General features: G+C 63.4%; 1 protein-coding gene across 1 annotated transcript; it reads left to right on the top strand.

Moving 5' to 3' along the window:
* The first annotated feature begins 497 nt into the window (after positions 1-497).
* Positions 498-19,927, top strand: PPRC1 (PPARG related coactivator 1). The gene is made up of 16 exons (XM_030568823.1): positions 498-2,563; positions 6,315-6,467; positions 7,141-7,293; positions 7,999-8,097; positions 8,815-10,182; positions 10,431-11,626; positions 11,861-12,279; positions 13,264-13,317; positions 13,875-13,935; positions 14,267-14,337; positions 14,635-15,376; positions 17,374-17,520; positions 18,088-18,154; positions 18,880-19,001; positions 19,233-19,384; positions 19,588-19,927. Exons 1-16 carry the CDS (start codon positions 2,546-2,548, stop codon positions 19,689-19,691), a joined length of 4,926 nt encoding a protein of 1,641 aa, XP_030424683.1. The 5' UTR covers positions 498-2,545; the 3' UTR covers positions 19,692-19,927.
* Positions 19,928-20,620: the final 693 nt, after the last annotated feature.

The raw sequence follows: 20,620 nt of genomic DNA, 5'->3' as shown, positions 1-20,620 counted from the left end.
CGGGGCCATGCCCCCCGGCCCGGGCGTCACAGCGACCCCTCCCTGTCCCCTCCCCCTCCCGGACCGGGCGTGACAGCGCCCCCTCCCCCCCCGGACCGGGCATCACAGCGCCCCCTCCCCGTCCCCCCCCCGCCCCGGCCCGGGCGTGACAGCGGCCCCTCCCGGACCGGGCATCACAGCGACCCCTCCCTGTCCCCCCCCGGCCCGGGCGTGACAGCGCCCGCGCCCCCTCCCCCTCCCGGACCGGGCATCACAGCGACCCCTCCCCGTCCGTCCCCCCCGGCCCCGGCCCGGGCGTGACAGCGCCCCCTCCCCTCCCGGACCGGCATCACAGCGCCCCCTCCCTGTCCCCCCCCCCCGCCCCGGCCCGGGCGTGACAGCGCCCCCTCCCTGTCCCCCCCCCCCCGGCCCCGGCCCGGGCGTGACAGCGCCCTCTCCCTGTCCCCCCCCGGCCCGGGCGTGACAGCGGCCCCTCCCTGTCCCCCCCCCCCCTGGCCGGGCATGACAGCGCCGGGCACCATCAGGGCAGAGCAGTGACCGGCTGACCTGGGAACGGGCCGGGGGTCCAGAGAAGGTGGTTGAAGAACTAGCCAGGGTGGGGCTGCTTGTCGCAGACCACAGCAGAGCTGCTTTCTTGGGGATCCTTCTAGTCTGCATGGCTTGAGATGGGCATCGGTGTTTGGCCGGCTGTCACCCTCAAACTCCCCTGCCCTGGGGGTCCTGGCTGCCTGGGGCTGGGGACTGTTTGCTCTTGCATTACAAAGGCAGTGGGAATGTGACTTTCTCCAGCCGCAGGGCTGATGCCCAGCTGCCAACCACCTGTATCCTGCCTGAAATAATCCATGGAGTGGTTTCGCCTCGTAGCGCTGTCAAACTCCTCTGAGAAGCTGATTATCCACACAACTAGTTTTGCTTCTGGCCTATCTCCTCCCCTCACAGCACGGTGGGCTTCTCTAGAGGGGAAAACAGATCCTCAGTGCTCTGTGGGGTGTGTGCGTGTGGAGAAGACTTGTGTATCCTATTGCCATAGAGGGGTGCGAGGTGACACTTGGTCAAGCTGGAGCAGGAGTCACAAATTAATCTTTGTGGCCGGCTCACGCCCAGTATAGACAGCTGCCCTGTGTTAGCAAGGAGCTGCTGTAGTGTCACCCGGGGTGCCGGGTCCCCCCACCTTCTCCTTGGCAAGACCTGTGTCATTCCTGCAGTGCTTGTGCCCTTGTTGCTCTTACTACAGTACCTGGGGGCAGGCAGCGGCCGATTAGGGAATGGGACGCTTAAGCCTGAGTCTCCCCCTTTCCGGGCTCCCATGCTTGGACTTCCGGACTAGGGCTTAGATACCCCAACAATAGGCCTGTTAAAGATACCTTGGCTATGTTGGACACCATGGGATGCAGTGTGGGTCTAGTGGATGGAGCACTGGGCCAGATGTCAGGAGTCCTCCGTTCAGTTTCTTGCTCTGCCCCTAATGTGGAGGGTGACTTTGAGCAAGCCACTCCCTAGCCCCTTGCCTCAGTTTCTCCATATTTACAATGGAGGTGGTGATACTGGCTTCCTGTGTAAAGTGCTTTGAGCTGTATGGATGAGAAGTGCTAGATGCAGAGAACAGATTCTGGTTTTCTAGCTTCTCTTGAGATTTATGGGCACTGTAGAGGACTTGATTTCGTTTTTGCTTTGCGTAGCAGGCGCTTGCTGTGTGCTCTCTGGGAGGATGGACGGGACTGGCCCTGATTTCATGGAGGATCTGACGGTCTGAAATGGCTTTGGCCTGAATCAGAGCTCTGTGAGCTCCTCTCTCACCAGCAGAATTTGGGCCAAGAAAAACGATTCCCTCACGCACCTTGTCACTCTTGTTCTGGGAAAAGCATTGATTTTGTTCATCTTTTACAAAGCAAATGTGTTCCCATGTCTGCCTGGAAGTCAGTTCACTTCCGAGTTGCCCTGTGTCCTGGACCTCGTCAGGCTGTCTGTTTAACTGCGTCCCAGGAGATGCCTTGGCTGACTGGTAGGCAGCAGCTCTTGCCCTGTGGAAGCGTGGCTGCAGCTTGAGTTGTGTGGGAGTTTAGCTGACTAGACAGGGAGCTGTCCTGGAGGCGTTCGGTGATCGAATGTAAGAGCCCTCCCAAGTATTTGCTGTGTGATGTCACATCTTTGTATTGGGATCCTCTTTCTGCTGGCACAGAGCACAGCGACGTCAGGCCCTTGGACGTGCCAGGACTGGGGCTGTCTGGGGAGAGGAGCTTTCATGCAAGTTGTGTTGAAAACTTGTTCCCTGGCTGCTTTTGAGCCTGTTCTGCCCATTGCTTAGACCTGCCCCCGGGGCTTGTCCTGCTCTAGAGCCCTAGGATGGGCCAGGTTCTCTGGTCCAGCCGCCGGGGCCCAGTCAGCTTGCACTGGTGGTGGTGCCCATGTGCCTTCGGAAACCTTGCGGCCCCTCTGGGAGCTGTTTGTCCGCTGGGAACCTTCCATTCAAGGGTGGCCAGCTTTGCCCAGGCAAGGCCGGGCTGGCAGCTCATCAGGAGATCGGACTTTGAAGTGAAGCAGATGGATGCGCTTCAGTACAGAGGTGAGCCCTGCATCCCAGCATGCCGTGTGCCTGTGGAGCCAGGTGGCCTCCGCACAGCTTCATAGAGGCTCCTTTGGCTTTCAGTGGGAGACTTGATTCTCGGCTTCTGCTGGTCTTCAGCTGCCGCTGAGAGCCCTCGCTAGCAGCCGTGAGGGCAGCGGTTCCTCCTCTTGCTCACCCACCAGTGGGGCTGCTGGCAAATTTCCCTTCCTGCTACCAGTGACCACGTGGGCTCACAGCTTGCATTTCTAAGGAGGGCTGATGTCCAGGGCCTAGAGAGCTCGGGGGCTGCCTGGGCACAGCAAAGGAAAGTGTCTTTGAATGGTCCCCTCCAGAGCCTGGGAGCCCGGCTGCAGCCACCTCAAACACTCAAGCTGCAGTGTTTCGGTCTGCTTTGGTGCCCCCACTCTGGGGAGGGAGAGAGGTCGTAGAGGACACAACAAAGCCCAGTTAGGTGGTGGGGTTAGAGGAGGGGAAAAGTCAAGGCAGTAAAAGAGCTGTAACTCCATGAATGGGGTAGCACCCTCGGGGGATGAACTGTGACCCTGTCTGTGGTCTGTGAACAGGAGGAAGTGGAAAGAACTGAAAAGGCACCACATTTAAAATGGCGCCAAGGGGATCTTTTGGGGAACATGGTCTCATTAGCCAATGACTCCCCCAACCTGTGGAACTGATTGCTGCAGGATACTGAGGCAAACAAGTTATAAGTTCTCTGAAGACAGCTCGACATTTTGCCCCAGCAGCAGGGGCCGGGACGCTGCCTGTACGAGCAAAGGCTCTGGGGGTAACCTCTGCACCAGGGTGAGTCTTTCTTCCGAGCCATAGCAACGCACAGTGAGGTGTTGCGGGAGAACTGACCCCTTTCTTTGAAGCATCCAGTGTTGGCCACGCACATCTAGGGCAATGGACTAGACAGACCCCTGATATGTTCCCATGTGGGTGTTGGGCTTCTCAGGCTTGCAGGAGGCGCTCTCCCCTCCCACGGGAAATCGATTTTCTAACCCTCGTTAAACTTCTGAAAGCATCTTTTTATTGTGACGCGTTTGTAACAATGAAGTGGCCTGGATGCTGCAATAGCAAAGCATCAGGGCGGGGTTCCTCACGAACTGGACTGCAAATGCAGACGCTGTATGAGCTGGTGACTGGTCTGCTGGCAGTGATTCCGACTCCTGCTCAACCGCGTGGCTCCACCCTGGGGTGAGATGCGCCTGCTTGTTACCACTGACTCCAAGCTCTGCAGTAGCTGCTGGGCTACTGGGCATGTTAGCACTGCATGCGTCCCAGCGCATTTGATCATTCCTGATATCTCCAGAATGATTCACCAGAGACTGCTCTGAAATGAGGCGGCCTGGGCTCTGGAGGGAAATGCTGGGCATGGGGTTACGCTGGGTTTTACCTGTTCCTTTCTCACTGCGGAGTGGAGTAATATGAGAGAATGAATCATGGCAGCATAATTCATACCTAACACTTGTCTTCTGCGTGAGAGCGGAGAGTGATCTCATTCCTGTACAGGACCCAGATCTGCAGCCTGTGTCACGCAATCCAGCGCAAACAAGCTGCAGATCACAACAGCTCTGTCTTATTTCACTTTGTAGGGGCCTTTGCCTCAACAATATTTATGCTTCAGCATTAGAGAAAGGATCAGTGCCCACAGCAGCAGTGGCCCGGGGAATTTGCTTTTGGCAGCATAGAAGTTCTTCACGCTGTCCTGACGGAGGGGCTGGTCATGTGACACAGATTCCAACCCCTTCCCGTGGTGTTTGACTGCAGAACTGATGCTTTCAGCCTGGATTTCTAAGTTCAGCGCCTAGGCCAGAGGTGGAGATGAGCTGCTGATGCTCCCAGAGACTTCAGCCAGAGTCGGGGGTCACCTTTAAGTAGCAGCAGAACTTCAGGGGCACAGATTGGAAAATTGGGGCTTAAATTCGTAGCCCTTCTGGGGGCTAAGAAAACCTGCTGAAAGTGCCCCTCAGGGAGATGGTGCCTCCTTGAGTCTCAGCTGCTCTGAGAGGCAAGAGTTGCCCCGTTCATCTCGGGGGGGCGTGCCTGTTCAGACTGGAGTTCCAGGACACTGGAGACCTCTGCACATCACTCAGCGCTCCAATCTGCACACTCCTTGTTCACACAGACATCAAAGTAACCAGGTTATACCAGGCCAGTGTAAGGGCTCCGCAGCACTGCGTCCTGGGCCTCACAAACGGAATCGACCTAGGTACATCGCTCAGGGCTTTGAATATTGCACGCCCCGTGTGCCATGGTTAGGTTGCTCTCAGCCTGTGTAGATGCGGCTGGCTAGCCAGTGCCTCTCGGAGAGGAGGGCTAAGTACATCGATGGAAAAACCTCTTGTGTCGATGTAGAAAGCGTCAGTGGCTCAGCCAGAGCACTGGAGCTGTGCCGCTGGAAGGTTGTAGTGTACCCAAACCCTTCCTTGCAAGAGGAGGAAGATGCAGGAGTGACTTTATCCGTCTCCCCCTCTGAGGCAGCTGATGCCTGGGAGCATTTCTGCCCCAAGCCATGACGCACATGGGCACGGTGGCTACATTAAACCAAGTACATAAAACCTGTGGGGTTTGCTAAGTCTTAACCCAAGGTGCTGAGTGGTATGTGCATTGGGGAGCAGGGTTAGGTCTCATGGGACTTCTGTCCCCCTTGCCCAAGGATTTGGGGCAGACTCTGGTCTCCTGGCCAGATCCCAGCATGTGGCGTTCCCTCTGCAGTTTCATTGCTAGTTGGGGGGTGGGCCCAGGGGGACTTAGTCCAACATCCCTGTGACCCTGTTGTGCTAAGTCTCCTGGTGAACTAGTCCTCTAAGCTGTAATTCTTCACTGCACACTCACGACCCATGTTAACTCTGAAATTTATTGTCAACAACAACTCAATGCTGTTTCGCTGCTCATCATTTAAAGGAGCAGCAGTAGGCTGAAGTGCTTCTCCTTGGCTGATGGATGCATGAGCTTTGCAATACTTGGTGGTGCTCTTAAAGCCCCAGCTCCTGGAGCCCGGTGATTCAGACAGTCTATCTCCTCTCTCATTGAAAAAAAAAAATAAAATAAAATTCTGGCCTGCATGGTTATGGAGAGAAGTCTGAGAATGTGACACCTCCCTCTCCAAGGGCTAGGAGGCTAAATGGCATATAGAGCCCTGAAGCCAGCTGGCTTGTATTTTTTTAGCACAGCGCCCTGGGACCCTAGTCATCCCAGATGAAATTTCGCGGATGAAATTGTATGTTGATAAATGCGAAGTAATGCACATTGGAAAACATAATCCGAACCATACATATAAAACGACGGGGTCTAAATTAACTGTTATTACTCAAGAAAGTTTTGGAGTCATTGTGGGTAGTTCTCTGAAAACATCCACTCAAGGTGCAGCAGCCATCAAAAAAGCGACCAGAATGTTGGGAATCATTAAGAAAGAGAGAGCTAAGAAGACAGAAAATATCGTATTGCCTCTGTATAAATCCATGGGATGCCCACAGCTTCAGTACTGCGGGTAGATGTAGTCACCCCATCTCAAAAAAGATATACTGCAGTTGGCAAAAGTACAGAAAAAGGCAACAAAAATGGTTAGGAGTATGGAACGGCTGCTGTATGAGGAGAGATTAAGTAGTCTGGGACTTTTCAGCTTGGAAAAGAGGCGAATAAGGCGGGATATGATAGAGCAGGGCCCTGTTGTGCAGAACAGAACGGGGGCTGTAGCCCAGCGAGCACTGGCTTCTCCCCCGCAACCTGTCTCCTTGCCCCTTTCTAGTGCTTCTCTCTGGAGGAAGATGAGCTGAGCCGGCACTTGGTTCCCACCTGCAGCGATGCCATTCTGGAGGCCGAAGGGATCCTGGGAACGATGCAGAGCTACCTGGACTCCTCCGTGATCTCTATCATTGAGGACTTCGGCACCCTGACCGAGGTAACGGGCTGCCCGCAGAGAGGCAGGGGACACAGCCGGGCTGTGGCCTTCTGCAGGCGAGATGGGGGACCTGCCACAGCCCTGGATCCAAAGCTGCCTGGGGCGTCTCCAGTCCCGTGAGAGTGGGGGGGGGAGCAGGTCTGGGAATCTCCGTCCCTTGCCTGCTTTGGCCCCTCTGTTTGCTGCTTTCCCTGCCGGACGCTGTCCCGCTTCGCTGGGCGTGAGGGCCGTGCCAGGACTCAGTGCCTGGTCCAGCTCGCCCCTGTCGTTCCTCTTCCCCTCCTTTTCTTCTGTCTTTGCCAAGGACTTCTGCCAGCCCCGCGCCAGCTAGCCTGCTCCTAATTCCCCTGCCTCAGCCTCATGGCAGTGCTAATCCTGGGCTGTGTGTCTCTGGCACCTCCCTGCCTCAGTTCTGAGCCAAGCGCCATGCCGGTTAACGGGAGCGTTCCAGTCCTGGGGGCACCTCCCTAGCAGGGCCCTGCTCCGAGGACGTTTGGGGCAGAGGCAGAACCCCCCTCAATGGGCACCCACATATCTGAGACTCCGTGTTGCTGACAAGGGACAGGTGTGAAGGGAGGGGGAGACGTCGAGTGGCTAGAGCATGTCATGAGAGTGGCAGGGCGGGTTGGTATCTGGCTGTGCCCCTGATGTGAGGGCCTTCTCCTCTCACCAGAACAAGACCTGCCTGGATGCTCCAAATGAGCTGTCCCTGCTGACGGCCATCACCGAGATCCTGGACAGCACGGATGACGAGACACTGTCTCCGTTTGACACCACCTTGGACTCTGAATTGCTGGCACTGCCCCGGGAACGCGAATGTTCTTCGGTACGAGCTGCTCTCTGCCCGTCTTAGCCGCCCTTCCCTGGAGGTGCCTAGACCAGGCACTTCTGCTGCCCATAGCCCCTGGCCAGTGGCAGCAGCCAGACCGTGCACAGCACACGCGTAGACTCGGTAACCCGCCTGCCTCTGGGGCTGCTCAGCTCCCCTTCAGGGCTCTGGGAAAGGAGGCTCCAGATCCCGATGCCACTGAAATGGAAACCCCCCCCCCCCCCCCGCATCCCTGAGCCGTGCTGGTCACTGGTGAAGTTACTGCACGGCCTTAGCAGGCTGCAGGGTGCCCCCGGCGGTCACCTGCATCACCAGCTGAGCTGCCTCTGAAGTGAGGTGTAGGAACTGCCCTGGGGGAAACCAGGGGGAGCGGGGGGGGGGGGTGGGAGAAGCCTGAGTTTGCTGTTGGCTACAGACCAGCAGAGGCGCTCAAAGTGACGTGGCCTGTGCATCCCACCATGGCTTGTGGGTGGCACGGTCCGCTCATGCTTTGGCGAGCTGGGCACTAGATTCCAGCTCTGGGATCCTGCGGTGGCTGGGGTGTACCCTGGAGTCGTGAGGGCGGTTGCCATGCTGGGCACATGGTGAGGAGGGAGAGGCTGGTGTGAGAAGGCTGCTGGCCATGCGGCTTCACCCCACACCCAACTCGGCTCCAACTGGCAGGTCTGTGTTTTCCACCTCGTTCTGCTTCCTTCCCATCAGTTTCAGAAGTTTCTCAGCTTGTCCCGGGCTTCCCCTGAACACAGAGTTCCTGCCCTAGATGATCCATGGGGCCTCAGCGGCCCAGCCGCCATCGGCAAGGTGAGAGGGCAGCTCCTCGGCGAGAGCCTGAGGCTGGGGCAACCACGGCTGTTTAGGGAAGCCAGCAGCAGGATCGGCTGTCCTGGGTGGTGGTGGGTCGCTGGATGTGCAGGGTGACTCCTGCTGGCCTTCGCCTGCGCTCCAATATCTCCCTGGTTTCTGGGCCGCTGCGGAGCTGGGGAGGGGCAGAATCGGGGCGTGGCCTGGCCGGCTAAGCCGGGCAGTGCCAGGACTCGCATCTTCATGCTTGTAGCCAGCCTTTCCCCTCCCGCTGGCGTGGTTCTGCAGAGCTGGGAGCAGCGCCAGGCTGGGCCGGGCCAGGCAGTTACCGAGCCTCTCCGCAGACCTGGCCAGCCGGCACCCCAGCACTGGGCTGCAGAGTGACTAAATCCTCGAGCCCTTGTCCCCTGCAGCGTGGGGAATGCTCTCTGCCAGGCGGCAAACTCCTGGGCAGTGAGGGTTGGCGTAACTCGGGAGCCTGTCAGGGTGCAGGCGGGGCAGCAGCTGTGTGGGGCTGTTGTAAATCAGTGGGGCTCAAAGTGTGCAGTTTGGGGCTGGTCCCTGCCAGTCCACGCGCCTCAGGAGCAGAGGGCTTTGCTCTGGCTGCTAGCAGGGGCGGCTGAGCCCACTGGCAGTCACCTCCTAGGTTACGTGAGGTGCACTGCTCTGCCTCGGGGGGGCAGCGCCATCACCTGCCTCTTCCCCTGTCCCTGCCAGGTGGAGACGGGCCCGGTGGATCTGCCCTGGAACCGTCCACTGAGCTGCCTTGAAGAGCCAGCAACACTAAAGCCGCGCCCCAGCAGAGCGCCCTGGGCGGAGCGGAAGCTCCCCAGGCCCCAGCCCCTCCCGCAGCGCAGCGATGGGGAGGAGGAGGAGGACGCTGCTAGCCCTGGGCAGCGCGGTGGCGTGGCAGCGACAAGGGGTCTGCGGGAGAGCCCCATGGATTTGTGCGCCGAGGCTGGGGGTGAGGAGGCGGCATGGCTGGAAGACACTGACACTCCCTGCATCATTAGCACAGGGGCCGGGTCCCTTAGTGAGCTGGTGAAGTCCATGCACCCGTACTGCCTGCCCACGCTCACCGTGTGCCTGGACCCTGCCAGCGAGCCAGTGGCAAAGGAGTTCTTATCCGGCCCGCTCCTGCTGGAGATCGTGCCAGGTGAAGGTGAGAGCCTGGAGATCCCCGTGGTCCTGCAGCAGCTGGGCCCAGGAGCCCAGTTCCCAGCTGAAGGGGAGGGAGCTAGCGGTTTCCTGCCTGGTGAGAGGGGTGGTGCCCTGGAGTCGTTGCTGACGGATGGTGTGGTGCCAGTGGAATTGCCTGCCCATGGGTGCGAGACTGAGGGCCCCGTCAGGGCCCCCCAAGAGGAGCCTCCCAGCCCAACCCAGGCAAGAGAGTCCCCCCGGGGGATTGACCCCGAAGCGAAGGACGAGGTGAGGCAAAGAGACCAGGATCTGGAGAGCAGCTCCCGGCGCAGCACGGAGGCGCCAGTGGGCGGGAAGCACCAGGGCACCGAAAAGGGCCGAGGGCGCGAGAGGGCCAGGAAAAGTCGGAAAAAGAAAAGGGAGGAATCACAGAAGGGCCAGGCCAAGCCAGATGGGGACTGCGTGGTGCGCAGGCTCCGCTCCACGTCCACAGTGCAGCCGGCCCCCCAGCGCTCCCCCAGCTGGGCAGCCCGGCCCTCTGTGCAAGTGTCCACCTTCCTGGCAAAGCAACTGGAGCAGGCCAAGAAGAAAGGGCAGATGGAGCTGCAGTCGGCCAGAGGGAGGCCTAGGGCAGCAGCAGCCGGGGGCGGCCTGCAAAGGAAGGGGTGCCCTGCGATGCAGAAGCAGCTGGAGGCGGAGAAGACCAACATGCAGCCAGCGGGGCAGAGTGCCAAGACCTCCGGGCCCTCGGAGCAGGCCATGCTCAGCCCCGGGGAGCAGGGAGAGGTAGCTCCGGGGTGCAGTGAGGGGAGCCAGCCTGCCCCCCCCACAGGGAGCACCCCCTGCACCGGGACCTCAGTGCTGAGGGGGAGGCTCTGGAGCCTGCAGGAAGCAGAGCGGGCTGGGCTGAGGCTGCTGGCTGGCCGTCCAAGCCCAAGGCTCTCAGCCTGACCGAGTACCGGCTGCGGATGCTGCGCCGCCAGCCCGCAGGGCCGATGGGAAGGAGGAGGAGAAGCAGGCAGCAAGCAAGTGGCCCAGTGTCCCCGAGCCCCCCCACGGAGCTGGCCGAGATCCCATGCCTAATGGTGCCCGTCCGCCCCCCTCCCACACAGCCTGCCCAGCCCGTGGACGCCCAGCTCCCAGAGGGGCCCGGAGACACCTGCCAGCCCCCCTGACACCCCTCCTCTGGCCAGAAAGGCACCTGCGGGGCCCCCCCAGCCCGAGCCGGCTCTAGTGCCCCCGGGGCTACAGCTGCCTGTCCCTCCACCGGCTCTGGGGGCTGCTGGTGCAGTGACGCCACTGGCCTCCCCGGCATCCTATGGCCTCTACCCACCGGTGCCTTCCTGGCCTTGCTTTGGGCCTCCGCCTGCCGGCTACCCCAGTCTGCCTCCACCACGGCCGCTGGCGGGTCACCCAATGCCTTTCACCTGGTGCCTGGCCTGCCCCCGCCAGCCGTGGCCTGGCCCCCCCCTGCCCTGCCACTCCCTCCCTTCGGCCCAGGCGCGCCGTGTGCCCCCATGGGCTGGCCCCTGGCCCTCCAGCCACCCTACTGGCCCGGGATCCCCCTGCCGCCTCCCATGGTGTACAGTGATCCAGGGGCCGCTCTGCTCAGCCCAGGGGCAAACCCCTTCCCAGGTAGCCCAGCCACCCTGGCACCGAGCTGCCAAGAGCCCTCAGCTTTCACAGTACAGCCAACGAAGCCAGTGCTGGCCAGCCAGGCCACCGCTGCTGCCAAGCATGAGGTACCAGCCCAGCCCCTGCAGCGCGGTGCACAGCCCTCCGGCCGGGCATCTGATCCCAGGAGGCAGAGCCGGCCTGTGGGCGAGTCACCTGCCCCCCAGCCTGTAGGGCAGCCCCCTATTGCCACCGCCCGGACCGTGGGAGAGTCAGCTGCTGCCTGGCCTGTGGGGCAGCCCCCTGCCCCTTGGCCTGTAGGGCAGCCCCCTATTGCCACCGCCCGGACCGTGGGGGAGTCAACCACTGCCTGGCCTGTGGGGCAGCCCCCTGCCCCTCCGCCTGTGGGGCAGCCCCCTGCCCAGCCTACAAGGGATCCCCCTGCCCCTTGGCCTGTGGGGAAGTCGTCTGCTGCCCAGCACCCGATTGTCACTGCCCAGCCCATGGAGGAGTCTGTTCCTGCTGCTGCCCCTTGGCCCGTGGGGGAGTCGACCACTGCCCAGCCTGTGGGGGAACCCCCTGCCCAATCTACGAGGCAGCCCCCTGCCCCTCGGCCTGTGGGGGAGCCCCCTGCCCAATCTACAAGGCAGCCCCCTGCCCCTCGGCCTGTGGGGGAGCCCCCTGCCCCTCGGCCTGTGGGGGAGCCCCCTGCCCAATCTACGAGGCAGCCCCCTGCCCCTCGGCCTGTGGGGGAGCCCCCTGCCCAATCTACAAGGCAGCCCCCTGCCCCTCGGCCTGTGGGGGAGCCCCCTGCCCCTCGGCCTGTGGGGGAGCCCCCTGCCCAATCTACGAGGGAGCCCCCTGCCCCTCGGCCTGTGGGGGAGCCCCCTGCCCCTCGGCCTGTGGGGGAGCCCCCTGCCCAATCTACGAGGGAGCCCCCTGCCCCTTGGCCTGTGGGGGAGCCCCCTGCCCCTCGGCCTGTGGGGGAGCCCCCTGCCCAATCTACAAGGCAGCCTCCTTCCCCTCGGCCTATGGGGGAGCCCCCTGCCCAATCTCCGAGGGAGCCCCCTGCCCCTCGGCCTATGGGGGAGCCCCCTGCCCAATCTACAAGGGAGCCCCCTGCCCCTTGGCCTGTGGGGGAGCCCCCTGATACCTGCCCCAAGGCAGCGGCTGCAGCTCCAGCGAAGGTCTCAGTGCCCAGCCTGCTGGAGGGGGCTCAGCCAGACCCCAAGGGAGCTGTCCTGCAAGAGCCCCGGCCGCCTGGGCACACGTCCATCCCCGGGAAAGCGGGGGCACTGCTGAGAGCACGTGAGGAGAGCCAGCCCACCAAGCCGGCCCCTGCCCGGCCATGGAGACACCGGCCCCTCATCGGCCCGGCCCAGCCTGGTGCCAGCAAGGACATCGTGCAGGCCTTCATCAGCGAAATCGGTGAGGGGCCACGCCGGGGGCAGTGGGGCACTGAGGGGGGTGGAGTGGGGGTCATGGAGGGGTGCTGAGGAGGGGGCAGGGGGGCACCGAGGAGGGAGCAGCGAGGATGATGGGGGTGGGCACCGAGGAGGGAGCAGTGGGGTGCTGAGGAGGGGGTGGGGGGGGCACTGAGGAGGGAGCAGTGAGGATGATGGGGATGGGCACCAAGGAGGGAGCAGTGGGGTGCTGAGGAGGGGGCGGGGGGGCACCGAGGAGGAGGCAGTGGGGTGCTGTGGAGGGAGCGGGGGGGCACCGAGGAGGGAGCAGCGAGGATGATGGGGGTGGCACCGAGGAGGGAGCAGTGGGGTGCTGAGGAGGGGGCGGGGGGGCTGATGGGGTGGGCACCGAGGAGGAGGCAGTGGGGTGCTGAGGAGGGGGGGAGGTGTCGATGGGGGAGCAAGGATGATGGGGGTGGGCACCGAGGGGGCTCATTGGGGGGGTGCCATGTCGCAGGCTTGGTTTGGGGTGAGTAGCAGCGAATCTGAACCTGTCTAAGGCAGAGCCATTCCCCTGGGGTCGGGGGGCTCGGCCCAGGCTGGCCAGTCCAGATCTCTGGGGCTGCACTGAATGGGGATCCGGCCTGAGAGATCCCTGCTTCCTGGGGCCCCCTGGGAGGAACCTCTCCTCCCCAAGCCCCCTTCCTGCTCACGGGGAAGGTTGCCCTGCGTTTGTCGGGACATGGCAAGGCCCCCGGCTCTCCGCGGGTCTCTCCCCTCCCGCTGCTCTCTGCCCCAGAGCCCTGGCTTGCGAGAGTCCCAACCAGGCCGGATGCGAGGGTGTTGATCCAGATCTGGCCCCATGGCAGCAGCGTGGCCATCCATGGTGCCAGCGAGTGTCCCTCGGCACTGCTGCTACTGGAGGGGGCTCGTCAGCCTGAGCCCCTCTGCCCTAGCTCAGGACCCCAGCCCAGAAGTGACCTGATAAGCCGTATCTCTCCCGCTGCAGGAATTGAAGCCTCTGACCTGTCCAGCCTGCTGGAGCAGTTTGAGAAGACTGAAGGTGAGTGGCTGGCCTGCCCTTATCGGCCATCCCCCCTGCCTGCCCCCAGGCTCTGCGGGGCTGGGATGTGCCTGACCCGGCCCCTAGCCCCACAGGCCTGTTGCAGTCCCACGTCCAGGGCAGTGCCGGCCTGGCCGACGCTCTATCCTGAGCTCGGCAAGTGTCCTGTTTCTGGCTTGTAGGAGGGACTGCTGTCCCCAGCCTGGGTGGGGCAGCCCCACGGCAGAGGCTGTGGGTCAGCAGCTGTTCCTGGGTTAGCTGAACAATGGGTCCCGGCATATATCGGAGCAGCCTGAAGGCTGCTAGTGCACAAATGTTACTGCAGTGAAGGGCAGACTGGGCCAATTTCCTCACCTCTGCCCCATATGTTAACTGGGCCATTGGGGGTGCCAGATGAGGCCCAGAGGGAGGAGACCCCAGCAGAGGTGTTGTGTTGTTGTGCAGGGGCGAGGAGGACCAGGCCCCCTCTCCCAGCTAGTGGGCCCTGAAGTGGGGATGTTGGCCCCCCCCCGTGGTAGCATCTCCCTCAGCCATCCCTGCATTCGCTCTCGTTTCAGCCACGAAGGAGGAGCTGCACGTGCGATGCCCTAGGGACAGGCTGGTGCTGAGGAATGCTGGGTGAGTCTGGAGGTGCCCACGGTGCCACCCAGCCCCGAGGCTCCTGGCCCGAGGGAGGGGAGCGGGCAGAGCTCAGGCAGCCGGGGATGGGTTGGTGCTGTCTCTGTGCTGCTGTGAGCTGGACACCGAGTGACCCTGGGGCATGCTCTCCTGCCTGGGCACCCAGGCCTGTGCCATCTGTGCCCTGGGCTGTGGTGATGGGCACTTTGGGTGGCACGGGGGCCCCATCAGCCAGCACTCCCCAGTGAGGTGGAGGTGTAAGAGGCCTGGCACTGAAGGTCACGGGTCTTGGCCATTGCTGCTTCTAGCCATGACTCCTCTCTCCCTTCAGCAGGTCGGAGAGCCACCAGGACAAGAACCCGCCAGACAGCCTGCATGCCCCGGAGCTGGCCAACGTTGCCGGTAAAGCCCTGGGGCTCGAGGAGGGGTGGGAGTGGGATCTGCCATCTGTCTGGCAAGCGCTGCCCAGGTTTGGCTCCTCACTCCCGGGCTGGGAGAGCCACAGAGCAAACAGGCGAGGGGGCACTGAGCACCTGAGGGGGGCATGGCTGGCAGCTGCCATGGGGAATGCTGAGGGGAGGGCAAAGGGGATGCACATCTGGCCTGGTGGAGGGGGACCCAGGCCACAGAATCCTGCTTGCCGTTGGGGCACACACCGTGTCGTGGGGGCCCCCCCTGAATGCCCTCCTTACCTCACAGGCCTCACCCCGCCGGCGACACCACCCCACCAGCTCTGGAAGCCCCTGGCTGCCGTCTCGCTGCTGGGGAAGCCTGGGGCCGCCCCCCAGGAGGGCAGCCAGAGAACTGCCAAGTTCATGGAGGCCAAGCCACTGCCCCAGAGCAAACCTCGGGGGAAGGGCCAGCTCCCCACGACCTGCGGCCCACCCCCCAGGCATGTGGGATCTGGAGACCATGACTACTGTGTCCGTGGCCCTGGCCAGCCAGAGGAGGGCTCCAGGCTCCCTAGCACACCAGCCCCGTCGGAGCTGGGCTCCCGCTGGAATGTGAAGCATCACCAGGATATCACCATCAAGCTGCCCTCCTCCCTCCCCACACGGACGCTGGCCTGGCCCAGGCTCAGCCCCAAGCCTGGCACTGCCCCTGGTTCCAGCGAGCAGCTGGATCACCGGACTAGTGCCCAAACCCAGATTGTCGCTGACCGGAGCAGCCCCCGCCCCTCGGTCCTGCTGTCTCCGGACACGTCCCCCTGCCGGGACGAGGAGCCGCGGACTCGGGACCCGCAGCTGAAGCAGCTGGCTGCCAAGAGGTCCCTGCGCTGCTACCGGAGACGTGGGGCATCGCCAAGCCCCCGGGCCCGCGCCAGCCGCTCTTTCAGCTCCACGTCCAGCGGGGCCAGCGCCTCCTCGTCGTCCTCCTCTTCCTCCTCCTCCTCCCGGTCTCGGTCCCGGTCGCTGTCTCCCCCACCAAAGCGGTGGCGAAGGTAAGTGGCAAGTTCACCGTCCCTCTGCTGCGGCTGGATCTCCCCACGGAGTCTTGCAGAGCGCCATGGGGATCTTCGGAGGATGGGCTGGGGCAGAATGGCCCCTGTGATGGCTTTTGCTGGGCGCATGGAGGGTACAGTGGTGCCCCAGGGCTGTGGGACCTGCCTGCGCTGAGCCAGACTTGCTCAGCCAGGGGGTGACTGCATTTGGATCCCCCACTCGTGGCCATGCTTGGGGGGCAGCTTCGTTCCCTGACTCTGGCCATGTGCGCCCCCCTCCAAGCTGGTGGGTAGCTCTGGGGGGTGGCCTGACTCCCTGGTTGAAGGGAGTTTTCACAAAACTCAGAGCCCAAGCTCTCCTCTGCACCTGCTCAGCCGGGTGGGAAGCCTCCGGTGCAGCACGCCATAGGAACGTGGTTACCGCGTGGGCTGGTTGCAGCCACACTGCGCCACAGGGCCTAGGGGCTGCCACGTCATAGCTATGTCGAGGGGCACCGGGCCGGCCGTGGAGTGAGCAGAGCTGTGTCTGCCCGGGCAGAGCCAGGCCCTTGTTCAGCAGGGCTGCCCCTGAGCCGGAGGCCTTGGCACAGGCAGGATGTCAGCGCCGCCCCCAGGGCTCTCACTCTGCAGGGCTGGCGCCCGGCCCAGCCCACGTGGGTCGGACCGAGTCATACTGCTGGCGGGGTGCCCAGCTCGCCTGCTGCTGCTGATAGCCAGAGGGGCCTGGAGCTACGTGGGAGGCACCGAACAGCTCTGCCTCCTGGCTCTTTCCCCAGGAGTGTGCCCAGGGGCTGGGCATCGCAGAGCAACAAGGGGCTGCCCAGTCCATTCAGCCAGGGCACGATCACCTCAGCTCTCCCAGCACCAGTCCCAGTCTGGAATGGCTGGAGCCATGCCATGGCTGAGGGCGCTCCCCACCATCCAGTGTGTACCCCTCGATCCCATTGTCTTTGTGCCCTGCCCAGCTCTGCTGGCACTCTGCCAGGCGGTGGGGTGTTCCTGGGCCCTGTGGGTCAGGCTGCTCAGCCCCACATCCCGCTGTGCAGCCTGGGGTCGCCTCTCCTCTCCATACAGCCAGGCCGGCTCTGCTCCTCCTCAGCACAGGCCAGCGGGCGCCACGACTGCCTCGAGGCGCTGTGAGCCACCCCCCACCAGGCCCAAACGCTCGGTCTTTGTTGCACCCCTTGGCTAGCGGCTGGGCTGGCACACAGCCCCAGAGAGACTGTCCTCCCCAGGGCAAGAGGCACTGGATGGTGCTGGGCTCCCCGCCCCCATCAGTCGTAGGGAACCGCTCCCTGCCCCCCTCCCCATGCGCCCGGCAGCAGCAGGGCAGGAGGCTCTTCAAGAGGGTCTGTGCCTCTCCTGCCTCTCGCCCACTGGGCTCAGCTCCTCTCCGCCAACCCGGACAGGGCTGTGGTCAGATCAGCCCCTTTGCTCCCCGAGAGGACCCAGCCCAGCCTGGAACCGCTGAGCGTGCACTCGTGTGTCTGTCTGCTCCCCAGGCAACCAGCAAGCGGGGCCGTCCCACCTGTGTCCCGGGCTGCCCGCCCTGCTCCCTTCCCCGTCCAGCCCGGCAGGCAGATCCGGTGCCTGGTGCCGAAGGCTGCATGCTCCTGCCGTTCAGTGACGGCGAGTGTGGGCCAGGCCACGAGCAGCTCGTTAGGTTTCAGAGTCAATGCCGTACCGTAATGAGCACGGCCATTGCCGAGAGCCTGAGCCAGACCACACAGGTGCTGTTTTGAAGGCTTTCCTGGTACCGTGGAGGTTCAGGAGGCCTGCTTGGGCAGGTAGCTGTCCCCTGGAGAGCCCCAGGCAGTGCTGAGTGTCCTGTGCGTGGGAGGTCTGGGGAGCACCTCGCGGCCTCGATGCTTTGAGGATGGGAGGGAGCCTCAGGCTGGGGTGGGCAGTGAAGGGCTATGGCCCACCGGTGGTGGGAGTGCCGGGGCTCACGGGGTGATGTGCTTGTTTGGCAGGTATCATTCCAGACGCTCCCGTAGCTCCCACTCCTCCTCCCGCTCTAGCTGTGGGTCGTGCGGCCGGTCCCGGGGGAGGTCGTCGTCGTCCTCATCCTACTCGTCCAGATCCTCCTCGGCTTCCCACAGCCGCTCCCCGTCACCCCGCAGGAGGAGTAACCGGCGGAGAAGGTAAGGACACCCCGGGGCCTCGCTGGTCCCTCCCCACCCCAGGCCCTCCTGGCTCAGACTCTGCTGCACCGTTTGGGCCCTCGCTGCCTACGCTGCACATCTGAGGCAGCAGGTCCCACCCCCGCTCTGCTGGCCCGCTGCTGCCCCGAGATGCTCCGAGTGTCTCCAGTCTGGGAGGGTCCCGTGCCTGCCCCCCTTGCTCCCCTACCTGGGGAAGCAGCAGCCTCCCTTGGCTTCCCAGCCCTGTCTTTTGGGGCTGGGGAGCGTCTGGCCCATCTCCTAGGGAGGGCTGTTCCCTAGGGCGCGTGAGGGACTGGCCTGGGGCTCTCCACAGTCTGCTTCGCCCCGGCTCCATCGGCCTGGTGTGTGCCCGGGCATGACCACCAGAGCCAGAGGTGGCTGTGGCCTCACGCTGGGCTTGAGGGCACATGCCCAAGGCCCTTGGCAAGCCTGTGGCCTCCCCCGGGCGCCAGCCACAAAGCCAGGAACAGCTTCGGGGGCCTGTCGGGGCAGCGGCTGGTGTCTTGGCTCTCCCGGCTCCCAACAGCCCTGATTGTGCCCTGCCAGATATGATTACTGCGACCCTCCGGATCGCCTCCAGCACCAGAAAGTCCTCCACAAGGAACGTGCAATAGTAAGTGAGGGCGTGCACCGAGCAGTGGGGGGTCCCTGGGAGCTACTGGCTGGGCATGGGGGGAGCTGTCTGGTCCCTGGGAAGTATGGGATGGGCGTGTGCTGGTGCAATGACGGGGTAGGGGGGGAGACGATGCCTGGGAGCTACGGGCTGGGCATGTGCTGGTGCGAGGGGGGAGCCATGCTGGGGAGGCGTGTGCTGGTGTAAGGGCGGGAGAGGCAGTCCCTGGGACCTATGGGCCAGGTGCGTGCTGGTGTAAGTTGGGGGGGGGCGTGTTCGGTCCCTGGGAGCTCAAGGGCAGGGTGGGATGTGGTGTGGGGAGCCCAGCTGACCAGGTCTCTGCTCCCTACAGGGCCGGCCTCTCCCACACCAGAGCCCAGAGCTGAGGCCCCCCAGGCAGAGAAAGGGGACGCCCTATGTGAGGGTCCGGCCCGTCTCCCTGCTTCCCCAGGGATCTCGGAGCCCCTCTGGCTGGGGGGCCTTGCCAGGTGTGAATGCGGCTCACCCGCACTCTTCCCTGCCCCCTCCGACTCGCTGAGCTGGGGGCAGGGTCCCTGCCTTAGGGCCCCTTTGGGCGCGAAGTGGCACTGGCCGGCAGCCGGGGTCACGCGGCGGAGTCTAATGGCGGGTTTTCGGGGTGAGCTGGGTAAGCGTGTGCCGACCTGCAGGGCTGGGAGCGCCTGGCCCTGCACCCAGCTCATTGCATTGCACCGTGCTCCCTGCAGGAGGAGAGGAGAGTCGTCTTCATCGGCAAGATCCCCAGCAGGATGACGCGGGCAGAGCTCCGGCACCGCTTCTCCGTGTTCGGGGACATCGAGGAGTGCACCCTCCACTTCCGGGCTGAGGGGTGAGGCTGGGCCCTGCCCTGCCCTGCCCTGCCCTGGGGAGGGGGATTGCTGGGGCTCTCTAGGGAATGCCAGGGTAGCTCCTGGCACCCCGTCCTTGCCCAGAGCAGGCTGTGCCCCTGCCCAGGTGGGCACAGCTGTGCCCATGCGCCTCAGCCTTGGGAAGCCTCTGCCAGTGGCCAGGCCCCGTGGGAGGGGACACAGCCAGTCACCGGCTCTTCCTCTCCCCCCAGGGACAACTATGGCTTCGTCACCTACCGCTACGCCAAGGAGGCCTTTGCCGCCATTGAGAGTGGCCACAAGCTGCGGCGCCCAGACGAGCAGCCCTTCGACCTGTGCTTCGGGGGGCGGCGCCAGTTCTGCAGGAGGAACTACGCGGACCTGGGTGAGTCAGGGAGCCCGAGACGGAGCTGGGGCCTGGGCTGCCCTGGGAGTCTGCCAAGCTCCTTCCCTGCGCAGCGCAAGGCTGCAGAGCTCTCCCCTTCCCCTGGGGTCCCAGGTCCGGCACTGCCTTGGGGTGGGTTCACCCCCCCGCGGTGCCTTACCACCCCAGCGCCTCGCTGCTCACTGCAGCCTTGTGTCCTCCAGATTCCAACCGGGAAGATTTCGACCCTGCCCCCATCAAGAGCAAGTTTGACTCCCTCGACTTTGACACCTTGTTGAAGCAGGCGCAGCGCAAGCTGCGAAGGTAGCGCTGGACCCGTGGCGGCTGTGCCCGGTGCCTGCAGGAGGTGCCAGCCGGCGCCCCGGCCTGGCTGCAGCCCAGTAGGGCTTTGCAGAGAAACGCAAAAGACAAAAAAAAGTGTCAAACCCGATTTTTTAAACAGTTTGTTTTTATAACAAATATTTAAGGCCGATGAATTGTCTCTGTTAACTGAGGGGCTGGCCCAGCCCAGTCGCTCCGGTTAATAAACCCGGCTCCAACCCAGTCCTGGCTTGTCTCCCTCCTTCGGTTGCTCGGGCCTGGCGCCCCCGGGGTGAGGGCGGCTCTGCTGAGATGGGCCTTGGGAGTGAGTCTCTGCCCAGTGCCAGAACTGCTCAGCAGTGCCCAGCTGGGGTCCAGCATACCCCCCCCCCGCTGAGCCTGCACTGCAGCTGCCTGCCAGAGCCGGTGCCCGGCCCAGAGATGTCCCACCCCTTGGCCTCCCTGGGGGAGTGGACTGCATGTGAGCCGGAGCTGTACATCTGAGTTCTGTGGGGCGGTTCAGCACAGAGAACTTGCCTTCTCTCTGCCCCAGGCCAGGTTGCCGGGGGTACAGGGACACGACATCGTGTTTCTGCCCCAGCATGACCGACCTGCGTCCCATGGCTGACACCCAAGGGGCATGCGCCTCTGCAGTCACCGTCCTGGCATCGTCTCATCCACTTCTGCTGGGCACTTCCCCAGAGCAAGAGCAGAGAGAGAACCTGTAACCGGCAGGGCCGTGGCTCTGAACCCCGAGACTGCGGGAGGGTGGGGCCAGGCCTGGAGCAGCTAAAGTCACTGGGCCCATGTCCCAAGACGTAAGGAGGGAAAAAACGGTTAATCGTTCCATGGGGCCTGCAGGGCTCAGGCCAGAGAGATTCCTGAGCTAGGACAGAGCTGGAGCTGGCCTCCGAGAGCTCTGCCGCAGCCACAGGG

Source organism: Gopherus evgoodei, chromosome 7 (assembly GCF_007399415.2).
Source record: "Gopherus evgoodei ecotype Sinaloan lineage chromosome 7, rGopEvg1_v1.p, whole genome shotgun sequence".
Classification (NCBI taxonomy): Eukaryota; Metazoa; Chordata; order Testudines; family Testudinidae; genus Gopherus; species Gopherus evgoodei.
Note: the sequence above shows the minus strand (reverse complement) of the source record. Positions and strands in the feature narration are given on the sequence as shown.